This window comes from Zonotrichia leucophrys, chromosome 29, assembly GCF_028769735.1.
Source record: "Zonotrichia leucophrys gambelii isolate GWCS_2022_RI chromosome 29, RI_Zleu_2.0, whole genome shotgun sequence".
Lineage (NCBI taxonomy): Eukaryota > Metazoa > Chordata > Aves > Passeriformes > Passerellidae > Zonotrichia > Zonotrichia leucophrys.
This window is the reverse complement of record NC_088198.1, coordinates 1,320,998-1,340,081: the sequence shown is the minus strand read 5'-3', so window position 1 is coordinate 1,340,081 and position 19,084 is coordinate 1,320,998. Positions and strand designations below refer to the sequence as shown.

The 19,084-nt window shown below is 66.9% G+C and overlaps 3 protein-coding genes across 3 annotated transcripts; 1 reads left to right on the top strand and 2 right to left on the bottom strand.

Annotated features, from left to right (window-relative positions):
* Positions 1–60: 60 nt before the first annotated feature.
* Positions 61–2,408, bottom strand: FKBP11 (FKBP prolyl isomerase 11). Its single transcript, XM_064734903.1, has 6 exons — positions 2,251–2,408; positions 1,747–1,812; positions 681–768; positions 559–592; positions 384–454; positions 61–298 (listed from the first exon to the last, which is right to left on the bottom strand). The coding sequence occupies exons 1-6, from the start codon at positions 2,365–2,367 to the stop codon at positions 81–83; spliced, it is 594 nt and encodes a 197-aa protein (XP_064590973.1). The 5' UTR covers positions 2,368–2,408; the 3' UTR covers positions 61–80.
* Positions 2,409–4,520: 2,112 nt separating this feature from the next.
* On the bottom strand, positions 4,521–8,445 carry ARF3 (ADP ribosylation factor 3). Its single transcript, XM_064734916.1, has 5 exons — positions 8,329–8,445; positions 7,389–7,568; positions 6,629–6,739; positions 6,424–6,548; positions 4,521–5,553 (listed from the first exon to the last, which is right to left on the bottom strand). The coding sequence occupies exons 2-5, from the start codon at positions 7,534–7,536 to the stop codon at positions 5,392–5,394; spliced, it is 546 nt and encodes a 181-aa protein (XP_064590986.1). The 5' UTR covers positions 7,537–7,568; positions 8,329–8,445; the 3' UTR covers positions 4,521–5,391.
* A 2,689-nt stretch (positions 8,446–11,134) lies between these two features.
* Positions 11,135–13,291, top strand: WNT1 (Wnt family member 1). The gene is made up of 4 exons (XM_064734770.1): positions 11,135–11,263; positions 11,490–11,743; positions 11,934–12,199; positions 12,444–13,291. The coding sequence occupies exons 1-4, from the start codon at positions 11,163–11,165 to the stop codon at positions 12,930–12,932; spliced, it is 1,110 nt and encodes a 369-aa protein (XP_064590840.1). The 5' UTR covers positions 11,135–11,162; the 3' UTR covers positions 12,933–13,291.
* The last annotated feature ends 5,793 nt before the right edge of the window (positions 13,292–19,084 follow it).

Genomic DNA, 19,084 nt, shown 5'->3' with positions numbered 1-19,084 from the left:
CATCACAGCCCCTTCCCACTGCCCTATGCCCATCCCTGTGTCAGGAAGAGCAGCCACAGATGCCAAAAGGGGGGAAGGTTTTATTTCTTTTTGGCTTTGTTCCTCTTCTCCTCCTTCTGCTTCTTCTTGGACAGCCTGGGGCTGCTGGCCTTGCGGTAGAGGTGGAAGCCAATGAGCCCCAGCAGCGCTGGCACCAGTGCCAGGCACAGCAGTGGCACCACCTCGTTCAGCACCTTCTGCCAGTAACTGGCACGGGACAGCCCCACCAGCTCCACCTCGAAGCGCAGCACGGCGTCACCTGCAAGGGGGACACAGCCTGAGCAGGGACCCCAAAAAGACCCCGCAGAGACCCCACAGAGACCCCCCCTGAGGGCTGCACTCACCTGGGATGGTTGGGGGGGAGCCCCGTTTGCCATAGGCTAAGTGAGGGGGGATGATGGCTCTGCGCTTCTCCCTGCCACGGGAACAGTGCTGGTGCCACAAACTGTGCTGGGGACACTGGGGAGGGGACACTGGGGAGGGGACACTGCCACCCCCGTGTCCCCCGTCCGCACTTACCCCACACACATGTCCAGCAGGCTCTGCTCCAGACCTGTGGCACAGCGGGCTGAGGGTGAGTGGGGCTGCTTGGGGTGACCCTGGTGCCCCCCAGCCCCGCTGCCCCTGAGCCCCTCACTCACCAGGGATCACCTGGTGCTTGCCCAGCTCCACCTGCAGGGGATCCCGGCCGAGGGAGGAGTCGATGATGCGGCCATCCTCCAGGGTGCCCTGTGGGGACACGGCCACGGTCACTGCCATGGGCACCCCTGCCATGCTGGCACTTGGTCTGTGTGGCTGCCAGCGTGGTCCCAGTGCTGCTCTGGGGCTGATCCCAGTCCCTGTGCCATCCCTGTGCCATCCCTGTGCTGATCCCAGTCCCTGTGCCATCCCTGTGCCACCCCTGTAACATCTCTGTGCTGACGCCAGTCCCTGTGCCATCCCTGTGCTGATCCCAGTCCCTGTGCCATCCCTGTGCTGATCCCAGTCCCTGTGCCATCCCTGTGCCACCCCTGTAACATCTCTGTGCTGACGCCAGTCCCTGTGCCATCCCTGTGCTGATCCCAGTCCCTGTGCCATCCCTGTGCCACTCTTGTGCTGATGCCAGTCCTGGTACACTCCAGGTCACTCTGGTCCCAGGGCCATGCCAAGGTAATCCTCGGGCTGATCCCAGTGCCAGCCATGCCCATACAAGCCCCAGTGTCATCCCCGTGCCACTCCGGGTGCCACCCAGACCCCATCCTGGGCCTGTCCCAGCCCATGTCATCCCCGTGCCACCCCAGGTGCCACCCAGAGCCCATCCTGGCACTGTCCCCATGGCATTTTCAGTGACACCATGGCACCTTCCAACTTCTCCAGCCCCCATACCCACCCCGGTACCACCCCTCCGCTCACTCCGGTTCCACCGCGGTACCACCGCGGTACCACCCCGGTACTGCCCCGGTACCGCCCCGGTACCATCCCCGGTACCACCCCGGTACTGCCCCATTTCCCACCCCGGTACCACCCCGGTACCACCCCGGTACCATCCCCGGTACTGCCCCATTTCCCTCCCCGGTACCACCCCCGGTACCACCCCGGTACCACCCCGGTACTGCCCCATTTCCCACCCCGGTACCGCCCCGATGCCGTTGCCGTTGCCGGTGCCGGTGCCCCCCGCCCCGCCCACCGGGAGCGCAGTGCTGACGTGTTCCTGCCGCCCGTGCTCACCGTGTAGTGGATGTGCACCGTGTCCCCCGGCGCCGACAGCTCCGTGCAGCCCTCGGGAGGGGCCACCTGCAACGGGGAGCTCACGGAGAACCGGCACGGAGAACCGGGACCGAGCCCCCTCCCCTCGGGGTCCCCGCAGCCCCCCGAGAGCCGAACTCCCAACCGGGCCCCCGGTTCTGGGTGCGCCGCCTTCCTCCGCCACAGCCCGGTCCTCCCGGTGCCCTCCCGTGCCAGCCCGGTCCTCCCGGTGCCCTCTCGTGCCAGCCCGGTCCTCCCGGTGCCCCGTGGCTTCCTCCCGCCGCAGCCCGGGCCTCCCGGTGCCTCCTCCCCCGCCCCGTGCCCAGGCCGGGCTCCCCGGTGCCCCCCGAGCCTCCCGCCGGTGCTCGGTGTCCCGCCGGTCCCTCTCGGTCCCTGCCGGTCCGCCCCGGTCTCAGCCTGCCCAAGGGGGCCGCGTGGCTCCCCGGTGCCCGGTTCCCCCGGTTCCCCCGTTTCCCCGGGGCTCACGATCGTTTCCAGCCGTAGCTCCCGGGCGCCGCTTTCGGTTTCGCTCTCGGCGGCGCGGCAGAGCGGCGGCGGCGGCAGCAGCAGAGCCAAGAGGAGCAGAGCGGCGGGGAACGGCATGGCCGGGCTGGCGGCGGAGGAACGGACACCGGCACCGGGACCGCCCCCTCACCTCGGGCCCCGCCCCCGGGACCGCCCCCACACCGAGACCGGCCCCGGGACGGGCACCGGCGCCTCCCCGGCGGGGAAGAATGCTCAGGACCGGCCGCTGCTCCGGTGCCCGGTGCTCCGTGGGGATCCCGGAGTCCGCCCCAGCCCGGGACCGTCCCAGCGGCGGCTCCGGGTGAGGGTCAGAGACCGAGGGGTCCAACCGGAGGGTCCGGGCCGGGGAACGCGTCCCGAGCACCGGTTGGGTGCAGCCCACCCCGGTAACATCCCCGGTGCCAGCAGGCGGCAGCACAGCCCGGGGAACCGGCACCCACCGGGGCCCAGGACCGCTCCCCGGGTCCCGACCCCTTCTCCAGCGCCCCACGGCTCCGGGTCATTCCTTCTCCTTCTCCCGGTACCTCTGCCGCTCTTCCAAGGGAAACCGAGCCCGCGGGCCGGCCGGAGCCCGGTGGAACGGAACCGGCCCCAGCAAACCCGTCCGTGGGGACACCCAGGACATTCCCCCGCTCCGTGGGGCACACGGTGGGCAGCCGGGATCCCCCGCCCCGTGCCCGCGGGGATGGTGGCACCTCATTGCTGTCACCGGCCCCGGTGGCGCTCCGGGACGGTGGCGATGCTGACGCCCGGTGCAGCTCCCGGACGACGGCATCGGCACGCCGGCCCCACCGGCGCACCCACATACCAGGCTCGGTTGCCGAGAGGTGGGGAAGCCGGGCTGGCGGCGGGGCCCGGGCCGTTAATGGGATTAGGGCCGCCGGGTCAGCCCTCGGCACACAAAGCCCTCGGTGCAGCCGGTGGGAACGCATCGGGGCCGGCTCCGCTGCTCCCGCCCACCGGGGAGCCCCGGTGATCCGCACTGAGCCCCCGGTGCAGCTCCCAGAGCCCCGGTGAGCCCCAGTGTGGCTCCCCGGGATCATCTCCATGGTCCCCAACCCACTGTGGGGTTCAGGTCACCTGCCCATGTCACCTCCACAGCCCCCAACCCACTGGGGAGCCCTGGTCACCCCCATTCTGCTACCTGGTGCTGGCTCTGGTCACCCCATTCCAGGCTCTGATGTTGGTTCTTGTCACCTCATTCTGGTCCCTGGTTCTGGCTCTGGTCACCCCATTCTGGGGTGCTGGTTCTGGTCACCCCATTCTGGTCCCTGGTGCTGTTTCTTGTCACCCCATTCCAGTCCCTAGTTCTGATTCTGGTCACCCCATTCTGGTCCCTGGTTCTGGTCACCCCATTCTGGTCCCTGGTGGTGGCTCTGGTCACCCCATTCTGGGGTGCTGGCCCTAGTCACCCCATTCCAGGCCCTGGTGTTGGTTCTTGTCACCTCATTCTGGTCCCTGGTTCTGGTTCTGGTCACCCCATTCTGGTCCCTGGTTCTGGTCACCCCATTCTGGTCCCTGGTGGTGGCTCTGGTCACCCCATTCTGGGGTGCTGGGCCCTGGTCACCCCATTCTGGTCCCTAGTTCTGGTTCTTGTCACCCCATTCTGGTCCCTGGCTCTGGTCACCCCATTCTGGTCCCTGGTTCTGGTCACCCCATTCTGGTCCCTGGTTGTGGCTCTGGTCACCCCATTCCGGTCCCTAGTTCTGGTTCTGGTCACCCCATTCTGGTCCCTAGTTCTGGTTCTGGTCACCCCATTCTGGTCCCCAGTCCTGTCTCTGCAGCTCTCAGCCACCAGGGACCCCCCACCACAGCCCCCCAATGACACAGACGTGGCCAAACTCCCCCCCCAGCCACCATCCAGAGGGGACACGGGCATGGCACGGCAGTGCTGGCCCCAAATGCCACTCAGCCCCCCTAAACCCACGCAGGGGGGGTGACAACAAGGAGAAGGGGGGGCCAAGCCCCACTCGCGCCCATCCCAGCGCTGGCACCGTCCCCACGCCCCAGCTGGGATTAGCACTAATGGGATTTACCATTTCATCCAATATTCCCCTAAAGATGAGCCTGGGAAGGGGGGGGAGCCCCCCTCACCCCCCCTCACCCCCTGCCAGCCCCACCCCACCCCCCCCCGGTCCCCGTTAAGCTCTTTCTAATTAAAGCCAGCCCAGGGCTGTCCATCACCGTCCCCTCGGCGGGACCCCCACGGAAGAAGAGCCGAGGGGCAGAGCTACATAAAACATGTTTAATATCCAAGGGGGGGGTCAGGGGGGGTCAGGGGAGGTCACCCACCGTCTCAGGCTCGGGGGGGGGCTGGGGGGCTGAGAACACACGTCCCTGGACAGGGCAGAGCCGCAGCGACACGTCACACCAAGCACAGACCAGGGGTATAAATACGGTGCTGGGGAAGGGCTGGGGGGCACAGAACGGGTTTGGGGGGGGGACACTGTCCGTCCGTGAGGGGCAGGGACATACAATCACTATGCTGGCATGGGGGGGGGGACAGGATGGGGGCAGGTGGCCAGGGTGAGGTGGGGGGCACGGCCAAAAGGGACCACAGAGGTCCTGGCAGCTCTGTGTGTCACCGCCACCTCTGCGAGGGCCACGCTGCGGGAAGGAGACCTGCCTCGAAGTGACATGGGGGGGACGTGTGGAATGCCCAGGGGGGGCAAACAGGGCTGGGAGGGGGTGCTGGGAGGGTGGGGGAGGTGTAGAATCCCAAATCCCCCCCTCCCCATGGCCCTGCTGCCCCCACATTTGGTCCAGAGGAAGGCGAGGGGTGCAGGAGGGACATGCATGGGGACGGGGTGTCCCTGGTCCCCCCAAGGCAGGGCAGTGCTGAGGAGGCTGCCCCCACCCTCCCCCAGCCCCCATCCCACCCTGCCAGGGCTCTGCCCCTGCCCCCCCGGGCGTTATATAGAGCTCTAATTCCACGCACGCACACACGAGATCCGAGGGGAACCAGGGGAACCCCAAAAAAAGGCGAAAAAACCCCACAGCAACCGGTGCCAGAAGAAAGCAAAACCCAACCGGGGCGGGGAGGGGGCGGCCGGGGGGGGCCCTGGCATGGCCCGGGGGGGGGGCACAGAGGGGACCCCCCCCTCATTTCTTGTTCTTGAGCTGGTTGGCGAGCCAGTCGAGGCCCTCGTAGAGCCCGTCGCCGCTGGTGGCACAGGTGGCCTGGATGTACCAGTTACGGTGGCGCAGGGAGTGCAGCCCCAGCTTGTCCGTGATCTCCGCTGCGTTCATGGCGTTGGGCAGGTCCTGCAGCGCACAAGGGATGTCACAGGAATGGATGCCAGCCCTCCATGCCCCTCCACGGGGGCTGGCACCAGCTCTGATGCCATGGGAGTGGGCACAGCTCTGCCACAGGGGAGCATCAGCAGCCCTGATGCTGCAGGGAGGAGGGGGAATGTGCCAGGGGGATGTGAGGCACCAGCCCTGGCACTGCAGGGATGGACAGAGCTGGGTTAAACACAAGCCCTGGCACCCAGGGATGGACAGAGCTGGGTTAAACACCAGCCCTGGCACCACAGGGATGGACAGAGCTGGGTTAAACACAAGCCCTGGCACCCAGGGATGGACAGAGCTGGGTTAAACACCAGCCCTGGCACCGCAGGGATGGACAGAGCTGGGTTAAACACCAGCCCTGGTGTCACAGGGATGGCTCCAAGGGCCATCACCATCCCTGATGCCACTGGAATTCCCTGGGGGTCACCACCATCCCTGGTGCCATAGGGAGGGCCACCATCATCCCTGGTGCCAGGGGATGGCTCCAAAAGCCACCACCATCCCTGGTGCCACAGGAATGGGTCTGGGGGCCACCACCATCCCTGCGTCATGGGAATGACCCCTGAGGCCACCACCTTCCCTGGTGCAATGGGGATGGCTCCAAGAGCCACCACAATCCGTGATGCCACTGGAATTCCCTGGGGATCACCACCATCCCTGGTGCCACAGGGATGACTCCAAGGGCCACCACCATCCCTGGTGCCACAGGCATGGCCGTGCCTCTGTCCCACCACCTCTTTGACACCAGCCCTGATGCCACAGCACGTCCCACACCAGCCAGCTGCCCTGACACCCCAGGGACGTCTCCCCCCACCACAAGGCTCTCCCCACCCCCAGCCCCACCTGCTTGTTGGCGAAGACGAGGAGGACGGCGTCCCTGAGCTCATCCTCCGCCAGCATCCGCATCAGCTCCTCCCGCGCCTCGTTCACCCGCTCCCGGTCGTTGCTGTCCACCACGAAGATCAGCCCTGGCCAGAGCAGGGGGCACCATCAGGGCTGCCTGTGCTGCTCCCCGAGTCCCCACCACGCTGTCCCCTGAGCCACCTACCCTGGGTGTTCTGGAAGTAATGCCTCCAGAGGGGCCGGATCTTGTCCTGCCCACCCACATCCCACACGGTGAAGCTGATGTTCTTGTACTCCACTGTCTCCACGTTGAACCCTGCGGGGAGAGACAGTGCAGGGAAACTGAGGCACGGGGCAGCCACCAGCCCCTTCAAAGGAGCCCTGGTCACCCCCATTCTGGGCCATGGTGCTGGTTCTGGTCACCCCATTCTGGGGTGCTGGTTCTGGTCACCCCATTCTGGGCCCTGGTTCTGGTCACCCCATTCTGGGGTGCTGGCTCTGGTCACCCCATTCTGGGTCCTGGTCCTGCACACCCATCCCACACAGTGAAGCTGATGTTCTTGTACTCCACTGTCTCCACCCTGAACCCTGTGGGGAGCGACACTGGAGGGAAACTGAGGCACGGGACAGCCACCAGCCCCTTCAAAGGAGCCCTGGTCACCCCATTCTGGGGTGCTGGCTCTGGTCACCCCATTCTGGGCCCTGGCTTGGGTCACCCCATTCTAGGATGCTGGCTCTGGTCACCCAATTCCAGGGTGCTATGCCCTGGTCACCCCATTCTGGCCTCTGGTGCTGCCCACCCACATCCCACAGGGTGAAGCTGATGTTCTTGTACTCCACAGTCTCCACACTGAACCCTGCGAGGAGCAACAGCGCAGGGAAACTGAGGCACGGGGCAGCCCCTTCAAAGGAGCCCAGATTGGGAGAGGTCTCTGCTCGGCGTCCCCCCCCTCAAGCCCACCCACCGATGGTGGGGATGGTGGTGACGATCTCGCCCAGTTTGAGCTTGTAGAGGATGGTGGTCTTGCCAGCAGCGTCCAGCCCCACCATGAGGATCCGCATCTCCTTCTTGCCGATCAGGCTCTTCAGCAGGTTCCCGAAGATGTTGCCCATGGTGACGGCGGCGCTGGCTCCGAGGCCGGATCCTGCGGGGGCATGGGGCAGGCTGGGGGAGGCCCTGAAATCTGCAGGGGTGGAGCTGAGGGGTCCCCGGTGCTCGGAGTAGGGGGGGAATCGGGGATCCTCGTGTCCTGGGGGGAGGCAGGGTTTGGGGGACCCCATGAAGGGGGGTGGGGAGGGGGTTGTGGACTGTATGGGGGTGTCTGTGTGTGCAGCTCGGGGGATGCTGAGCCGGCCCCCGCTGCACCCTGCAGAAGGACAGCCCAGGGCGCTGCACTGAGGGAAACTGAGGCAGAGCTGTCCCCCCCTCGAGAAGAGCAGAGCCCCCCCGGACCCGACCCAGCCTCCGCACGATGCCCCCATCACCGCAACCTCGCCGGAGGGGGAGGCCCCATCACCCCCCCTCCCCAGCCCGAACCGCAGCGCGCCCCTTCCCCCGCACCGTGCGCATCCCCCGCGCCCCCGGGACCCCCCAATTCCCCGCTCCCCCTCTTCACCACCCCCCCATCACAACGCGCCCCCAAACCCCCTCCTCTCCATCCCGCACTGCGCCGCCCCCCCTTGCGCATCGCCCCCCGCCCCCGCCGCACCGCACCGCATCCCCCCGCGCCGCCCGGTACGACCCCAACCCACCGGGGCTCCGCGCCCCCGCCGCACCGGGCACCCCGGTACTCGCTGCAGCCCCCCCGCGCCGGTGCGGTGCTGACCCCCCCCCCCGGTTATCCCCGCGCACCCCCCGGCGATGCCCGCGCCCCGCACCCCCGAGCGGCGTGCGGCCCCCCGCACCTGGTGCCGGTGCCGGTGCCGGTTCCGCCCCCGCCGCCGCTGACTCTGCACCGCTCCCGCCGCCGGAAGCGGAGGCCCCGAGCGCGCCGATCTCGCGAGAGCGCCCGGTTAACCCCCCCCGCCCCCCCTCCCGCCGCCCCGCTCCGCTTCCCGCAACCTCCCCCCCAACACACCGGGACCGGGGGCGCGCGCGGGGAGCGGCGGAGAGGGGGGGGGGAGCGGGGGGTGCAATGGCGAGAGGCACCGGGCGTTACCATGGCAACGGCTGCAGCAGTGAGGGGGGGACACTGAGGGGGGGGACACTGAGGGGGGGTCCCCGTGTGTCCCCCCCCCCCACCCCGCCATCAGCCCGGTCCTGGCGGCACCGGGACCCGCACCGGCGGGGCTGAGACGAGTCCGAAGGGGGTACGGGGAGAGCGGGGTCCCGGCTCTTCCGCCCCCGCCGTGAGCACCGGGGACGCAGCGTCCCGGTTTGGGGGGGTCCCTGTGCTTCACGGGGGACGGGGACCCCCGCACCGTAACGGGGGGACAGGCTGAGCACCCCCGCACCGTGCCGGTATGGTCGGTACCGAGGCTGCCCCGGTGTTCGCAGGCTGGGCAGGGGACGGGACGGGGCGCGGGGAACCCGCCGGTGCTTCCCACGTCCGTCTGTCCCCGTTGTCCGCTTGTCCGTCCCTGCTCGGCGCCACGGGACAGAACGGATGCCCCCCGCTCCCAGGCAGGTACCGGGGGCGCCGAGCAGCACCCGGCGCCCCGACGGCTGCGGGAACTGTTCCAGCAGCACCCCAGAACTGGGGGGGATCCCGAGCACCGGGCCGCCATGGGCTGCAGCACAGAGGGGATGGGGGGAACGGGGGCTCGGGGCAGCGGGCAGCGAGTGCGAGGACCGGAGAGTCCCGGGATGGAGCGGGGGAGGCGAGGGCCGCGGTTGCGCCGCGCCGCTGGTGGCACAGCCCCGGGCAGGGCCCTCCCAGCCGCGCCCCGGGGCCTCCCCGCGGCCGCTGACCTCAGCCCCGGGAGCCCCGACGGGGCGGAGGCCCGAGGGCGTGGACACGGCCCGGCCCGGCCGGGAACCGGGGCGGGGGAGGCGGGAGCGCCGCGCTGGAGCAGACCCCGGCTCGGCCCTGGGTTCCTCCCGGGCCGGGGAAGGGGTGCGGGTGGGTGCCGGTGCGAGCCCCCCACCCCCGCCGCCGTCCCGGGGCTTTGTCCGTCCTTGAATTAAACTGGAGAGCGGCGGCCCCGGGCCGTGACGGGCCAGCGGGGCTAATCCGGCCCCGCATGACTGGTCCGGGGAAACCGCGGCCGGGGGATTACCCCCCCCGGTTCCCGCCCCAACGGGGGACTCAGCTCAGGGCCCCCGGCCCGTCGGGCCCCGCACTGGGGACTTCACACCCGCCCACAACCGGCCCGGGCGGGGAGTGACGGGGACAGTCGTGTCCCAACCGAGACCGGGCCAGCACCGGCCCTGCGTGCCCGTGGGGCTGGTTCTGGCCATGGGCACGTCCGGCCGCCGCCATCCGAGCACCCCCTGCCCTTCCTTCTGTCCGCCCTCCCTCAATCCCTCCGGTCCATCCCTACCTCCGACACCCGGTACCGGCCCAGACCGGGCTCTCCGGGGCAGCGGGAGCCGTGCGGGGCCGTGCCGCGCCCACGCGGGTTGTACACACCGTTCACGGGGGTCCGGGACAGCCCGAGACAGCCCGGGACAAGCCGGGCTCCAGCGGCTGGAAGAGGCTGTAGCCCCCGTTCCACCGGGCACGGAGTAGGACGGGACAGGGCTCCGGGGGCTCCGGAGGGGCGCCCGGCAGCCTCGACGGTCCCCGTCCCTGGGCACGGCACGTCGCGTCCCCGGAAAGCCCCAGGACGGTGTCCCCGGCCTTTCCCGTGCGCTCTGGGTTGTCACGGAGCTCTGCCTCCCCCGTGCGCCCGGGACTGTCCCGGGAGATCCCGTCACTGCTGTCCCTGTGCACCCCGGGCTGTGCCGGGACATCCCGGGCTATCCCCGTTCCCCGCTCCCTCCGTGCGCCCGGAGCCGTCCGGGGCCATCCCGGGTGGGCATTTCCTCGCACCGGGAGCTGTCGCGGGCCGGTGCCGGTGCCTGCAGAACGTGTGCGCGGGACGGCGGGGAAGGCGGGGGGCGGCAGCCGGGAGCTCTGGGCACGGGGCCGGGGCGCAGCCACCCCGCCGGGCTAATCCGGGCCGTGACGGACAGCCCCGGCGCCGCCGCTCCCGCCGCCCCGTAAGAGATGCCGCAGCTCCGCCGCTCCCCATTGTTAGGGCGAGGACGCGGGGAGGCCCCGCGCGGCGGGACCGGCCCACGGGGACCCTCCGCGCCGCCCCTATAAGAGGGAAGGGGCTGGAAGATGCTCCCGGGTGCTGAGCGCTGTGCACCCGCCGCGCCGAGCCGAGTCCAGCCGTGCCGGCTCCCCGGGGAGCTGCCGGTACCGACCACCGGCACCGGCTACCGCGCACGGACCGCCGAGAAACAGCAGCGGTACCGACGCACAGAGTGCCGAGCACCGGCTCCCCAGAAGCGGCACCGCGAACGGAGCGCCCGACGCCGCGCTCCGGGGCCCGGTCGGTGCGCGCTGGGCACCGCACCCCCGACGCCGCGCCCCGGCCACCGGCTGCAGCCCGGTGGCGGCGGCGGTGCCGGCCCGGCCCGCCCGCCCGGCGCTCCCCGCGTCCCCCCGCGGCCGTCCTGATCTCGGAGCCGCCCCGCGCGTCCGGAAACACGCGTGGATGTAGCGGCCGGGCCGGGGGCTCTGCGGCACCATAAATACCGGGACGGCCGCTCGCCCGCGCACTCTGCCGGGGCTCCCGGGGCCGGAGCCATGCGCGCCGCCGCGCTGGGGCTGGCGCTCCGGGCACTCTGGGCTCTGGCCCTCTCCTCCCTCTCCAACACGCTGGCAGTGAACAACAGCGGGCGGTGGTGGTGAGTCGGACAGCACCGGCACCGGCACCGGTACCGGCACCGGGGTGGTGAGGCGGGAGGGCGGGGCTGGGACAGGAACAGCAGGAATGGGGCGTGTGGGGGGACACGGGGCTGCGAGCCGCCTTTGGGATCCCTACAGGGGATGCTGCGGTGGCAGCGAGGAACCTGCAGGGCGGCTGAGGTGAGGAGGGAGGCGCTGGGGTCACCATGCCCACCTGTGCCACAGGGGCATCATCAACGTGGCCTCGTCCACCAACCTGCTGACCGACTCCAAGAACGTGCAGCTGGTGCTGGACCCCAGCCTGCAGCTGCTGAGCCGAAAGCAGCGCAAGCTGATCCGGCAGAACCCCGGCATCCTGCACAGCGTCAGCTCCGGCCTCCAGACCGCCATCAAGGAGTGCAAGTGGCAGTTCCGCAACCGCCGCTGGAACTGCCCCACCTCGCAGGGCCCCAACATCTTCGGCAAAATCGTCAACAGGGGTGAGGCTGGTGGGAGGGGAAGCACGGGGGTCCCCCAGACCTCCTCCATGCACCCCCGAGTTGGGATGCTCATCAAAGCACCCCTGGTGTCTATGGGGCATCTCCAGCTCATTGTGATGGAGGGTTGGGGGTGCCAGTGGGTGCCCCCTCCCCATCCTGGCAGCACCCTGAGGCCCCGCTCCCTCCACAGGCTGCCGGGAGACAGCGTTCATCTTTGCCATCACCAGCGCTGGCGTCACACACTCGGTGGCCCGGTCGTGCTCGGAGGGGTCCATCGAGTCCTGCACCTGTGACTACCGGCGCCGTGGGCCCGGGGGTCCCGACTGGCACTGGGGGGGCTGCAGTGACAACATCGACTTTGGCCGCCTCTTCGGGAGGGAGTTTGTGGACTCCAGCGAGAAGGGCCGGGACCTGCGTTTCCTCATGAACCTGCACAACAACGAGGCCGGGCGCATGGTGAGGGCACCGGGGGCTTGCTGAGGGCACTGGGGTGGGCACAGAGATGAGCACGGCCACCAAAACCTTCTGCCTGTTCCCATGTGTGTGTCAGGAACAGTTGGAGATGGGTTTTGTGCTTGTCTTTGGGAACAAGTGATGTCTGAGTGATGTGACCCTGCAGAAATGAGGGGTGTAGGAGCACGGTGGTCCCTAGGGGGGTCCCAGGCTGCTCACAAAGCCCCAAATTCCCCTTTCCTTCCAGACTGTCTTCTCGGAGATGCGCCAGGAGTGCAAGTGCCACGGCATGTCGGGCTCCTGCACCGTCCGCACCTGCTGGATGCGGCTGCCCACCTTCCGTGCCGTGGGTGATGTCCTGAAGGATCGCTTCGACGGCGCTTCCCGCGTCATCTACGGCAACAAGGGCAGCAACCGCGCGTCGCGGGTGGAGCTGCATCACCTGGAGCCCGAGAACCCGGCCCACAAACCCCCCTCGCCCCACGACCTCGTGTACTTCGAGAAATCGCCCAATTTCTGCACCTACAGCGGGAAGATGGGCACGGCGGGCACGGCTGGCAGGTTCTGCAACAGCTCCTCGCCAGGGCTGGACGGGTGCGAGCTGCTGTGCTGCGGGCGCGGGTACCGCACGCGCACCCAGCGCGTCACCGAGCGCTGCAACTGCACCTTCCACTGGTGCTGCCACGTCAGCTGCCTCAACTGCACCAACACCCAGGTGCTGCACGAGTGCCTGTGAGCTGCCCGGCCCGGCCCCGGAGGGGGTCAGCGCCACCCACCCCCCATGACGGGTGCCCGGCTGGATTGAAGGCACCTATGGGTGCGGGGTGTGGATGTGTCCTAGGGACCCCCGTCCTGCCATGGGTGGGCTCAGTGTCAAGCACCTTGCCGGCCACTCCCCGGCTCCACGGGGTCACTTCTTGCTGTAAATAAAATATTTATTGTGGACGGTTTGGTGCTGCCGCCCCCCCCACCCTGCTTCGCTGGCCCCAGGCCCTGTTTTTTATAATGAAAGATAATAATAATTAATAATGATGATGCTTTGTTACAGGTGTCATTGATAGCCTTTAGAGAAGAATAAAGAATATATTTTTATCAGTCCTGCCCTGATTTGTGTCTGGGGAGAGCTGGGGGAAGGAGGGGGGACACCAATGCATCCCAAACTGTGCGATGAGCTGTCCATCTGTCCATCCATCACTTCTCCATCCCCATTCCACGTCCATCAGCCTGTCTGGCTGCTGTCTGTCCATCTCTCTCCTCCTTCCCTCCACTCTCTGCCATCCCCTCCCCGCAGACCCCGTTCCTTCTCCCGCTGTGCCCGTCTCCATCGCAGCCATTCCCGCCGCCGCCGCCGCTCCCGGCCGGGACCGTGCAATCCCCAGGGCTGCGGCGCCCATCACCATGGCACCTTGACTGCAGCATCTCCGATGCTGGAATTTGCCGGGGCGGTCGGGCTGGTGCCGCCGAGGCCGGGAGTTGGGAGCGGCCCCGGGAGGTACAAGACGACAGACAGGGAATGAGCATCGTCCATCACCGCTACCGGCCGGGGCTGACGGCTCCCCTCGGCTCCGGGGGAAAAGCAGGGCCGGGGGAGGGCACCGGGGTTACCGGGGCAGGGGCCAGAGGGGACAGAGATGGCCACTGGCCCCACAAACAGCCCTACGTCCGTGTGTGACCACAAGAGAAATGATGTGGCGAAGCGGGGGGGTGCAGCTCCGTGGTTGGCAGGTGTTCTGCTGGCATGGGATGGGCATTTCTGCGGGGCAGGCTTCCCTCAGGATGGGCATCCCTCTGGAATGGGCATCCCTCTGGAATGGGCATCTTCTTGGGACAATCCTCCCACTGGAGTGGGCACCCCACCAGGATGGGAATTCAGCACTCAGGACGTGCCCTGAGATGGGATTTTTCCCTGATAAGCATCCCAAAGGGGTGGGCACATCCCCAAAATGGGCACCCTTGGGAAAGGCATCCCTCTGGAATGGGCATCCCTTTGGAATGGGCATCCTCTTGGCACAGTCCTCCCACTGGAGTGGGCACCACACCAGGATGGGGAATTCAGCACTCAGGACGTGCCCTGAGATGGGTTTTTCCCTGGGATAAGCATCCCAAAGGGGTGGGCACATCTCCAGAATGGGCATCCTTGGGAAGGGCATCCCTCTGGAATGGGCATCCCATCAGAATGGGCATCCCTTTGGAATGGGCATCCCATCAGAATGGGCATCCCTTTGGAATGGGCATCCTCTTGGGACAGTCCAGGAGTGGGCACCCAACCAGGATGGGAATTCAGCTCTCAGGACGTGCCCTGAGCTGGGATTTTTTCTGGGATAAGTCCCAAAGGGGTGGGCACATCCCCAGAGCGGGCACCCTTGGGAAGGGCATCCTTTTGGGACAGGCATCCCACGGGGACGGGCACAGGCTCCACACATCCCCCTTGCACCATTATTTCACACTTGGGGACATCAAAACCTCCTTCTCTGTGTTTGGGGGACCCCCATCCCGGTGTCCCGGGGGTCCCCAGAGCCCGGGCTCCCCCCAGAGCCGGGAACCTCTCGGGGCCCCTGAGGCTGCACCGCATCAAAGGCTGCGGGATGGCGCTGCCACCACCCGAAATATCCCGCGGAGCCGATAGTGGAAAAGTTGATGTTTCGAGACTCAAAGGAGGGGGGGGAAAAACACCCTGGGGGCCCCCGCTGCCCGCGCCAAGGTCAAAACACAGCCCAGCGTGGAGAATAAAATACCAAAAGGCGAGGAAAACGCCTGGAAAGGAACACAGCCCGAAATAACCCTCCGAGCATCTCCCGCCTGCCGGGTTATCTGCCTGCTAAATTCTGCTCCTGCTTCAGCATGAAAATAGCCTGTTTTCCTGCGGTAGGAGTCAGGAATATAGATAATGACATTCTTATAAGTCACCTCTGTTACTCAGCTTTTCCTGCGTGTCCTGCTGGGCACCTCGGGCAGCCGCGACCCTCAGGTGGGCAGGGGCACCCTGGGCACGGGGCACAGACCTCCCCTGGCGTGGACAAATATTCCTGGGTGCTGGAAATAGCTGCTGTGGGCCAGCTGAGGGCCAGGGAGAGGGCGGTGCCATCCTGCAGCAGGCTGTCACATCTGGGAAGCCGGGTAACAGCTGGATGGTGGCCACAAGCTGGGCCTGCTGAGGGATGGGACAGCCCCGTTCAGGGATGGGGTGCAGGGGGGCTCTGGCTGGGGGCATGGGACAGAGAGACACACAGAAATGCAGGACAGAGGGACAGGAGGGCTGCCAGGACAAAGGTGTCATTCCCAGAAATATGGGGCACTGGGATAGGACAATGCCCAGGGGTGCAGGACAGAGGGACACAGCCATGCCCAGGAGTGCAGGACAGAGGGACACAGCCATGCCCAGGGGTGCAGGACAGTGGGGTGGTGACATTCCCCAACGTGCAGGACAGAAAGACAGGACAATGCCCAAAGTTTCTGGGCAGAGGGACAGGATGACACAGAGAGATGCAGAACAGAGCTGTGCCTAGAGGTGTGGGACAGAGGGACGGTGTCATTCCCAGAATCCAGACAGAGGGACAGGACAGTGCCCAGAGGTGCAGGACAGAGGAATTGTGTCACTCCCAGAGGTGCAGGACAGGACAGGACAGTGCCCAGAGGTGCAGGACAGAGGAATTGTGGCATTCCCAGAGGTACAGGACAGGACAGTGCCCAGAAGTGTGGGGCAGGAGGAGTCTGCCATTTCCAGAAATGCACGACAGAAGGACAGAACAGCATCCAGAGGTGCAGGACAGACACACAGAGCTGTGCCCACCTGGCCCCATCCCACCTGCAGGACCATCCCCATCCCCTCCCATCCCATCGCATCCCATCGCATCCCCTGTCACCATCACCAGCGGCACAGCCCCGTCCCGGCTCCCCTCGCCTCCGGTCGATGCGGACCCACGTCCCGCCAGCTCCCGGCTTGTCCGGCCGCCCCCTCCCATCCGCCGCATTCCTCCGGCGCGGGGCCAACGCGCCCAGCAACGGTGGCAGCGCTGGCCTCTAATCCCCGGGCATGCCAGCCCCGGGGGGACCGTCGCCGTCACCCACTCCCTGATAGGTGACCAATGCCCGAGACGAACAATTAGGGACAAAGCGGAGCCGCCGGGGGCTAACGCCGGCCTTCACGGGTGCCTTGTGCGGCATTCGGCGGGTTTAATGAATTGTCCATCAATCCTTTCAGCTCCGCTCGCCCGGGCTGGATTAATCTGAGAAGCCGCAGTGGGGAAGGAGCCGCTAAGCCTGTATTTATTACTCTGCCATTGTAACTAATTGAGGTAATTATCTGTGACTCCAACCCCGCGCAACAATGCCGCATTCAGCGGACCCTTCCCACCGGCTCCTCGCGCGGCCTGGGAGAGGCGGCACCGCGGGCAGGGACACGGGGACGCGGCGGGGACGGTGGGGTGGGGACGGTCAGGGTGTCAGCAGGTGACACCGCGCTGCGGGGACACGGACAGCGCTGCTGGCACGCGTGGGATGTGGCACGGCCGGTGCCAGCTGCACGTGAGGGTCACGGCTCTGTGGGGACACTGCCAACAGCAGTGCACACATGGACACGGATCTTTGGGGACATCGTTGCCACCAGTGACACACAAATGTCACAGCTGGCTGGGGGCACTGCCAGCACTGGCACATACATGGACAGGGCTCCTTTGGGACATTGCCAACACCAGTGACACATGACAGGGCTCCTTTGGGACATGGCATGGCCGGTGCCAGCTGCAAGCACACATGGACGCAGATCTCTGGGGACACCATTGTCACGAGTGACACAGGAGGGTCACAGCTTGCTGCACTGGCACATACGTGGACAGGGCTCCTTTGGGACATGGCACGGCCGGTGCCAGCTGCATGTGAGGGTCACGGCTCTGTGGGGACACTGCCAACAGCAGTGCACACATGGACACGGATCTTTGGGGACATCGTTGTCACCAGAGTGTCACCAGTGACACATAAATATCACAGCTCACTGGGGACACCGCCAGCGCTGGCACATACACGGGCAGGGCTCCTTTGAGACATTGCCAGCTGCCCATGAGGGTCATGGTTCTGTGGGGACAGTGCCAACAGCAGCACACACATGGACACGGATCTCTGGGGACATCGTTATCACCAGAGTGTCACCAGTGACACACAAATGTCACAGCTCGCTGCACTGGCACATACGTGGACATGGTTCCTTTGGGACATGGCATGGCCGGTGCCAGCTGCCCGTGAGGGTCACAGCTCTGCGGGGACACTGCCAACAGCAGAGCACACATGGACACAGATCTCTGGGGACACCATTGTCCCAGAGTGTCACCAGTGACAAATGTCACAGCTGGCTGGGGACACCACCAGCACTGGCACATGCATGGGCAGGGCTCCTTTGGGACATTGCCAGCTGCCCGTGAGGGTCATGGTTCTGTGGGGACACTGCCAACAGCAGCACACACGGACACGGATCTTTGGGGACACCAGTGACACACGAATGTCACAGCTCACTGAGGACTCCGCCATTACTGGCACATACATGGACAGGGCTCCTTTGGGACATTGCCAACACCAGTGACACATGACAGGGCTCCTTTGGGACATGGCATGGCCGGTGCCAGCTGCATGTGAGGGTCACGGCTCTGTGGGGACAGTGCCAACAGCAGAGCACACATGGACACAGATCTCTGGGGACATCGTTGTCATCAGAGTGTCACCAGTGACACAGGAGGGTCACAGCTCGCTGCACTGGCACATACGTGGACAGGGCTCCTTTGGGACATGGCATGGCCGGTGCCAGCTGCACGTGAGGGTCACAGCTCTGCGGGGACACTGCCAACAGCAGAGCACACATGGACACAGATCTTTGAGGACACCATTGTCGCGAGTGACACAGGAGGGTCACAGCTTGCTGCACTGGCACATACGTGGACAGGGCTCCTTTGGGACATGGCACGGCCAGTGCCAGTTTCACATGAGGGTCACGGCTCTGCAGGGACACTGCCACACATGGACACAGATCTCTGGGGACACTGCTGTCACACGAAGGTCACAGCTGGCTGGGGACACCGCCGGCACTGGCACATACATGGACAAGGCTCCTTTGGGACATTGCCAACACCAGTGACACATGAGACACGGCTCTCTGGGGACGCCAGCCACCACCAGTGACACACAGGGCTTGTGGCTGTCTGGGGACAGCAGCAGCAGCACAGACACACACATGGGGACAGTCCTGTGGTGACATCGCTGTCACAAGTGACACACAAAGCTCTCAGACACCACCAGCACCCACGACACTCACGGCTCTCTGGGAGCGCAGCCAGAGCTGGCACAGCGCTCTGGGGACACCGCCGTCACCGGTGACACACGAGGGTCACAGCTCCCTGCGGGGACATCGCCAGCCCCGGTGACACCGCACTGCCCGGCACGGATGTCACACGTGGCTGACGGTTCTTTGGGGACACAGCACCGCTCCGGGGGCAGGCAGGACCCCCGTGCCCCCCGGTGCCCCCCGGTGCCCCCCGGTGCCATCGCTCACCGGCTGCGCGGCGACATCTGGCGGCCACACGCGTCCCTCTCCGGGGGCTCCGGTACCGGGCGAGACCCCCCGGTCCCGGGCGTTGTCACCCGCACGGGCTGAGCCCCCGGTGGCCCCGGGGGGACCCCCGAGGCTGCGGCGCGTTCCGGTGCCCCGGGGGTGCCGGGGGAAGGCGCTGGCGCCGGCGCAGCCCGAATTAGAAGGTGAATTTCCCGGCGGGAGCGGCTTTGGGCAGGAGCTGATCCCACGGGAAGGGCAGCGCCGCTGCCCCCGCGTCTGGGGCACCCCGCCGGGCACCGCGCCGGGCCGTGACGGGCTGTGCTGGGCCGTGCCAGGTTATACCAGGCTGTGTT

Excerpts from the sequence above, each read along its gene's own strand:
- ARF3 (XM_064734916.1), bottom strand. The coding sequence starts at position 7,536 with ATGGGCAACATCTTCGGGAACCTGCTGAAGAGCCTGATCGGCAAGAAG. Across the intron at positions 6,740-7,388 it reads CACCACCATCCCCACCATCG|GGTTCAACGTGGAGACAGTG; the intron begins GTGGGTGGGCTT and ends CTCTCCCCGCAG. Across the intron at positions 5,554-6,423 it reads TCGTCTTCGCCAACAAGCAG|GACCTGCCCAACGCCATGAA; the intron begins GTGGGGCTGGGG and ends TGTGCGCTGCAG.
- WNT1 (XM_064734770.1), top strand. The coding sequence starts at position 11,163 with ATGCGCGCCGCCGCGCTGGGGCTGGCGCTCCGGGCACTCTGGGCTCTG. Across the intron at positions 11,264-11,489 it reads AACAACAGCGGGCGGTGGTG|GGGCATCATCAACGTGGCCT; the intron begins GTGAGTCGGACA and ends CCTGTGCCACAG. Across the intron at positions 11,744-11,933 it reads CGGCAAAATCGTCAACAGGG|GCTGCCGGGAGACAGCGTTC; the intron begins GTGAGGCTGGTG and ends CTCCCTCCACAG.
- FKBP11 (XM_064734903.1), bottom strand. The coding sequence starts at position 2,367 with ATGCCGTTCCCCGCCGCTCTGCTCCTCTTGGCTCTGCTGCTGCCGCCG. Across the intron at positions 769-1,746 it reads CGGTGCACATCCACTACACG|GGCACCCTGGAGGATGGCCG; the intron begins GTGAGCACGGGC and ends GTGTCCCCACAG. Across the intron at positions 299-383 it reads CTCCCCCCCAACCATCCCAG|GTGACGCCGTGCTGCGCTTC; the intron begins GTGAGTGCAGCC and ends TCCCCCTTGCAG.